This window comes from Scyliorhinus canicula, chromosome 17 (genome assembly GCF_902713615.1).
Source record: "Scyliorhinus canicula chromosome 17, sScyCan1.1, whole genome shotgun sequence".
NCBI classification, from domain to species: domain Eukaryota; kingdom Metazoa; phylum Chordata; class Chondrichthyes; order Carcharhiniformes; family Scyliorhinidae; genus Scyliorhinus; species Scyliorhinus canicula.
Genome location: NC_052162.1, coordinates 902039 through 909636, shown reverse-complemented (window position 1 = coordinate 909636; position 7598 = coordinate 902039). Strand labels below are relative to the sequence as shown.

Below are 7598 nucleotides of genomic sequence, written 5' to 3'. Positions count from 1 at the left end.
ATCAGTGTGATCGGGGGGAGAATAGCCGGATCAGTGTGATCGGGGGGAGAATAGCCGGATCAGTGTGATCGGGGGGAGAATAGCCGGATCAGTGTGATCGGGGGGAGAATAGCCGGATCAGTGTGATCGGGGGGAGAATAGCCGGATCAGTGTGATCGGGGGGAGAATAGCCGGATCAGTGTGATCGGGGGAGAATAGCCGGATCAGTGTGATCGGGGGGAGAATAGCCGGCTCAGTGTGATCGGGGGGAGAATAGCCGGATCAGTGTGATCGGGGGGGAGAATAGCCGGATCAGTGTGATCGGACGGGGAATAGCCGGATCAGTGTGATCGGACGGAGAATAGCCGGATCAGTGTGATCGGGGGGAGAATAGCCGGATCAGTGTGATCGGGGGGAGAATAGCCGGATCAGTGTGATCGGGGGAGAATAGCCGGATCAGTGTGATCGGGGGGGAGAATAGCCGGATCAGTGTGATCGGGGGGAGAATAGCCGGATCAGTGTGATCGGGGGGAGAATAGCCGGATCAGTGTGATCGGGGGGGGAATAGCCGGATCAGTGTGATAGGGGAGAATAGCCGGATCAGTGTGATCGGGGGGAGAATAGCCGGATCAGTGTGATCGGGAGGAGGGAGAATAGCCGGATCAGTGTGATCGGGGGAGAATAGCCGGATCAGTGTGATCGGGGGGGGGAATAGCCGGATCAGTGTGATCGGGGGGAGAATAGCCGGATCAGTGTGATCGGGGGGGGGGGAGGGGGGGGGAATAGCCGGATCAGTGTGATCGGGGGGGGAATAGCCGGATCAGTGTGATCGGGGGGGGAGAATAGCCGGATCAGTGTGATCGGGGGGAGAATAGCGGATCAGTTGATCAGGGGGGGGGGGGGGGGGGAGAAAGGAGAGGAATGGGAGAGGAGAGAATAGCGGACAGTGTGATCGGGGGGAGAATAGCCGGATCAGTGTGATCGGGGGGAGAATAGCGGATCAGTGTGATCGGGGGAGAATAGCGGATCAGTGTGATCGGGGGGGGGGGGGGAGAATAGCGGATCAGTGTGATCGGGGGGGGAGAATAGCCGGATCAGTGTGATCGGGGGGGGAGAATAGCGGATCAGTGTGATCGGGGGGGAGAATAGCCGGATCAGTGTGATCGGGGGGAGAATAGCCGGATCAGTGTGATCGGGGGGAGAATAGCCGGATCAGTGTGATCGGGGGGAGAATAGCCGGATCAGTGTGATCGGGGGGAGAATAGCCGGATCAGTGTGATCGGGGGGAGAATAGCCGGATCAGAGTGATCGGGGGGAGAATAGCGGATCAGTGTGATCGGGGGAGGGAATAGCCGGATCAGTGTGATCGGGGGGAGAATAGCCGGATCAGTGTGATCGGGGGGAGAATAGCCGGATCAGTGTGATTGGGGGGAGAATAGCCGGATCAGTGTGATCGGGGGGGGAGAATAGCCGGATCAGTGTGATCGGGGGGGGGGGGGAGAATAGCCGGATCAGTGTGATCGGGGGGGAGAATAGCCGGATCAGTGTGATCGGGGGGGGAATAGCGGATCAGTGTGATCGGGGGGGGGGAGAATAGCCGGATCAGTGTGATCGGGGCGAGAGAATAGCCGGATCAGTGTGATCGGGGGGGAGAATAGCCGGATCAGTGTGATCGGGGGGGAGAATAGCCGGATCAGTGTGATCGGGGGGGGAGAATAGCCGGATCAGTGTGATCGGGGGGAGAATAGCCGGATCAGTGTGATCGGGGGGAGAATAGCCGATCAGTGTGATCGGGAGGGAGAATAGCCGGATCAGTGTGATCGGGGGGAGAATAGCCGGATCAGAGTGATCGGGGGAGAATAGCCGGATCAGTGTGAGCGGGGGGGAGAATAGCCGGATCAGTGTGATCGGGGGGAGAATAGCGGATCAGTGTGATCGGGGGGAGAATAGCGGATCAGTGTGATCGGGGGGAGAATAGCCGGATCAGTGTGATCGGGGGGAGGAATAGCGGATCAGTGTGATCGGGGGGAGAATAGCGGATCAGTGTGATCGGGGGGAGAATAGCCGGATCAGTGTGATCGGGGGGAGAATAGCCGGATCAGTGTGAGCGGGGGGAGAATAGCCGGATCAGTGTGATCGGGGGGGGGGGATGGGAATAGCGGATCAGTGTGATCGGGGGGAGAATAGCCGGATCAGTGTGATCGGGGGGAGAATAGCCGGCTCAGTGTGATCGGGGGGGAGAATAGCCGGATCAGTGTGATCGGGGGGGAGAATAGCCGGATCAGTGTGATTCGGGGGGAGAATAGCCGGATCAGTGTGATCGGGGGGGGAGAATAGCCGGATCAGTGTGATCGGGGGGGGAGAATAGCCGGATCAGTGTGATCGGGGGGAGAATAGCCGGATCAGTGTGATCGGGGGGAGAATAGCCGGATCAGTGTGATCGGGGGGGAGAATAGCCGGATCAGTGTGATCGGGGGGGAGAATAGCCGGATCAGAGTGATCGGGGGGAGAATAGCCGGATCAGAGTGATCGGGGGGGGGGAAATAGCAGGATCAATGTGATCGGGGGGAGAATAGCCGGATCAGAGTGATCGGGGGGAGAATAGCCGGATCAGAGTGATCGGGGGGAGAATAGCCGGATCAGTGTGATCGGGGAGAGAATAGCCGGATCAGTGTGATCGGGGGGGGAGAATAGCCGGATCAGTGTGATCGGGGGGGGAATAGCCGGATCAGTGTGATCGGGGGGAGAATAGCCGGATCAGTGTGATCGGGGGGGGGAATAGCCGGATCAGTGTGATCGGGGGGGGAATAGCCGGATCAGTGTGATCGGGGGGAGAATAGCCGGATCAGTGTGATCGGGGGGAGAATAGCCGGATCAGTGTGATCGGGGGAGACTAGCCGGATCAGTGTGATCGGGGGGAGAATAGCCGGATCAGTGTGATCGGGGGGAGAATAGCCGGATCAGTGTGATCGGGGGGGAGAATAGCCGGATCAGTGTGATCGGGCGGAGAATAGCCGGATCAGAGTGATCGGGGGGGGGGGGAAGAGCCGGATCAGTGTGATCGGGGGGAGAATAGCCGGATCAGTGTGATCGGGGGGGAGAATAGCCGGATCAGTGTGATCGGGGGGGGAGAATAGCCGGATCAGTGTGATCGGGGGGGAGAATAGCCGGATCAGTGTGATCGGGGGGAGAATAGCCGGATCAGTGTGAGCGGAGGGGGGGGGGGAGAATAGCCGGATCAGTGTGATCGGGGGGAGAATAGCCGGATCAGAGTGATCGGGGGGAGAATAGCCGGATCAGAGTGATCGGGGGGAGAATAGCGGATCAGAGTGATCGGGGGGGGGGAATAGCCGGATCAGTGTGATCGGGGGGAGAATAGCCGGATCAGTGTGATCGGGGGGGGAATAGCCGGATCAGTGTGATCGGGGGGGAGAATAGCCGGATCAGTGTGATCGGGGGGGGGAGAATAGCCGGATCAGTGTGATCGGGGGGAGAATAGCGGATCAGTGTGATGGGGGGGGGGGGGGGAATAGCGGATCAGTGTGATCGGGGGGAGAATAGCCGGATCAGTGTGATGGGGGGGAGAATAGAGGATCAGTGTGATCGGGGGGGGAATAGCCGGATCAGTGTGATCGGGGGGAGAATAGCCGGATCAGTGTGATCGGGGGGGAGAATAGCCGGATCAGTGTGATCGGGGGGGGAGAATAGCCGGATCAGTGTGATCGGGGGGGGGGAATAGCCGGATCAGTGTGATCGGGGGGAGAATAGCCGGATCAGTGTGATCGGGGGGAGAATAGCCGGATCAGTGTGATCGGGGGGGAGAATAGCCGGATCAGTGTGATCGGGGGGAGAATAGCCGGATCAGTGTGATCGGGGGGAGAATAGCCGGATCAGTGTGATCGGGGGGAGAATAGCCGGATCAGTGTGATCGGGGGGAGAATAGCCGGATCAGTGTGATCGGGGGGGGGAATAGCCGGATCAGTGTGATCGGGGGGGGGAATAGCCGGATCAGTGTGATCGGGGGGAGAATAGCCGGATCAGTGTGATCGGGGGGAGAATAGCCGGATCAGTGTGATCGGGGGGGAGGAATAGCCGGATCAGAGTGATCGGGGGGAGAATAGCCGGATCAGTGTGATCGGGGGGGAATAGCCGGATCAGTGTGATCGGGGGGAGAATAGCCGGATCAGTGTGATCGGGGGGAGAATAGCCGGATCAGTGTGATCGGGGGGGGGGGGGGGGGAGAATAGCCGGATCAGTGTGATCGGGGGGGAGAATAGCCGGATCAGTGTGATCGGGGGGGGAATAGCCGGATCAGTGTGATCGGGGGGGAGAATAGCCGGATCAGTGTGATCGGGGGGGGAATAGCGGATCAGTGTGATCGGGGGGGGGGGGGGAGAATAGCCGGATCAGTGTGATCGGGCAGAGCGACGACAAAATCGCGGCAGGTGCCGGTTTGATGCCAAATCGTGATTCTCCATCACTTCGAAAATGGCGACATTGCCTTTCACTCCGCGCGTACTTTAAACACCTGTTGTATATCATTAGTGGGGTCACCTGCGATTCCCCACCTCCCGTGGCCCTTGTTCCCGGCAGCTTTCAAAAATTGTAAACCTGACACGGTGGCTGCTGAGAGATGTGGACAGTGTCCAACGTTGCCATAGTTTGCCGACAGTCGTGCCGCTGTCCAGTGGGCATCTGCCAGGGCCGGGGGGGTGGGGTGGGGGGGGGGGGGATCAGCCAGTGCCGGGGGGTCGGGGTGGACGGAGCACCATTGCCGTGGCCGGCAAGTCAGCCATACATCTGCGCACATCACTAACAGCCCACTTTAAACCGAGTGCCAGGGGTTGTTACCCCCCCCCCCCCCCCCCGGGGGCACCCAAGGAGCCCAGCCGACCCATCAGCTGTGTGGGCATGCTCCAGCACAATCAGTGCCATCTTTTTGGCTTCGATATGTGTGTGTGTTGGGAGTGTGCGGCTGCAGCTTGTCAGCCTCCCGCGTGTCAATCACGGACCCGACCAATCCTGCACCGTTTTTCATTTGAATAGAGTGTGTTCCATGCGGCGCCGGCGCTAGCCCCTCCACAGGAGAGGAATCGGCCCAGGTGCAGCACCGATTTTTCTGTCGTAAATGTACACGGATTCTCCATTGCCGTCAGCACTTGGTCTCAGAAACGGAGAATTCTGCCCTATAACTTCACATTTGTTTATCAAACGTGGATGGCTAATTATTTTTAACACCAAGAAAAAACCCATTTATTAAACATAAAAAATGGATAATAAAATACTTCTTCACTCTCCTTAGCTTAGTAAATGCACAGATTTTAAATTAATAGATTGCAAAGTACATCATAAGCTACAATGGTCTCATTAACACAAAGTCCCTTTTAAGCAGACAAGATGACTGAGGTAAGACGCACTCCTCTCTGAACCCAAGTGAATGTCTGTAGATTTCCCCTCAAAATCCTCCCCCCCCACCCCCCCCCAGATGATTTTTATCCCCTGAGCCACCTTGTCTCACTGAACTCCAGCTTTCACACGAGGGATTTCAAATCCCACTTTCAGAAAGTCACACTTTGAAACATTTTTTAAATGAGGCTTCCCTCTGCAGCTCCCACCAAGGTTTCACTTTCAGGTTTTGCCCCTCTCTCTCCCTTCAGCTTTCCTGTACTTAAAGGATTTTACACAAATTCTGAGGTCCAGCCACCGATTTCCACAAATGTTTCAAATAATGTCTCCCAAACTGCAGGAATTTCTCCCAAACCTGATCACTACTGCAGGCATCTTCCCAGCCTCTCACGATCCAATAGCTTTTCAACTTTCTTAAACAGTCATCTGTTCTGTCTCCCAGTTTCCGCTGTTCCATTAACTCCAAACTTCTTGGAAACTTCTGTTCATTTCGTTAACTAACTAGACTTTAAGAAAACAAATGCCGGAAACCTAACCATTACTCCATTGTATGGCTTTTCTTCTAGCAAGGCTAGAAATGCCACTTTTTTAGCCTTCTAAAACCAACTGCTTCTAGCAATAGTGGGAGAACTGCATTCCCCCATGCTACCTATCTACAACTAAAATCAAATTATCTAATCTAAAACTTAAAATCTTCTTTACCTTAAAAGGCCTCAGTTTCTAAGCAGACACTGCTGGTTTAGGCCGTAACCCTCACAGTTAGCATTGAAACCAACCCCCACAGATACAAACCCTTTTGGCCAGCATGAATCTGAAGGTTTACCCTTCCAAGCACAGAAACATTCAATTAAACCCACTTAAAACTATACCAGCAAAGATAAAACCAAGTTAATGTTTTGGGTTGAAGACCTTTCATCTGAACTTGCCTGTTCAACCTGTCCTCACAATTAACTCAGTGAAGCTTGGGAGTACTCTAGTGAATCTGTTCCCTACCCTCTCCAAGGCTTATACATCAAATTCCTGAGGTGTGCTCCCTTAAGCAAAACTAATTGCTCCAGACTTTTGTCTAATCAGATCTGTATAAAACTGCAATGGAGCTTTCACTCCTCAATATCACAAACACTTGACACAAATGCCAACATTTTATTAGTTAAATTATTTTATTGGGCTTGTACACAAACATTGTGATTTCTATCTGTGGATCTCTAAATCTCTACGCATCCAGTTTGTAGCTTTGCACCATTTAGAAAATAAACTGCTGAAAGACATTTCAATCATACCTCTCTGAACTCTTTTCAATATTAATGCCTTCAGTTAAGGTGTCCACATTAATATCAGCCCATATTTAAAATGTACCAAACGTACCTAGGGGCTTTTCACAGTAACTTCATAGCAGCTTTTGGAGTTTCGCCATGGATGTGAGGGAGCTCTTTTGTCAAGCATGTACCAACACATCCATTTTCAATGCATTCCACAAAGTCCAATGGGGAGGAAATGAAGAATGATCTGTGCATCTATTTTGAGCAGAGACAGGAAGTAATCTCAGTTGAAGTTAGTATTAACTGGCAGCAATGTTTCCCAGTTCAGACTTGATTAAATTCACACACACGAGGACAATGTGGCTGATTAGTCAGTGCTGAGATCTGTAAAACGGGATCAAGGCAATACCCACCCGACTCTGCTGTGTGCTCCCCAAAGCCAAAAACCTGACGTGTTCTCCTTCTGCTGCCAGACATGGGTCTCAGGGAGGCTCTGTCCGGGAATGGACACGGAGCTCAGGGTAACTCCGTCCGGGAATGGACACGGAGCCCAGGGAGGCTCCGTCCGGGAATGGACACGGAGCTCAGGAAGGCTCCGTCCGGGAATGGACACGGAGCTCAGGGAGGCTCCGTCCAGGAATGGACACGGAGCTCAGGGAGGGTCTGTCCAGGAATGGACACGGAGCTCAGGGAGGCTCCGTCCAGGAATGGACACGGAGCTCAGGGAGGCTCCGTCCAGGAATGGACACGGAGCTCAGGGAGGGTCTGTCCAGGAATGGACACGGAGCTCAGGGTAACTCCGTCCAGGAATGGACACGGAGCTCAGGGAGGCTCTGTCCGGGAATGGACACGGAGCTCAGGGTAACTCCGTCCAGGAATGGACACGGAGCTCAGGGAGGCTCTGTCCGGGAATGGACACGGAGCTCAGGGTAACTCCGTCCGGGAATGGACACG

General features: G+C 54.9%; 1 protein-coding gene across 1 annotated transcript in view; it reads right to left on the bottom strand.

The window, feature by feature from the left end:
* Positions 1 to 5842, bottom strand: part of map7d3 (MAP7 domain containing 3) — a 125275-nt gene extending 119433 nt beyond the window's left edge. Inside the window, exon 1 of the mRNA XM_038776080.1 lies at positions 5741 to 5842. Within this exon, the coding sequence (XP_038632008.1) occupies positions 5741 to 5842 (102 nt within the window). The remainder of the gene's footprint in view (positions 1 to 5740) is intronic.
* Positions 5843 to 7598: the final 1756 nt, after the last annotated feature.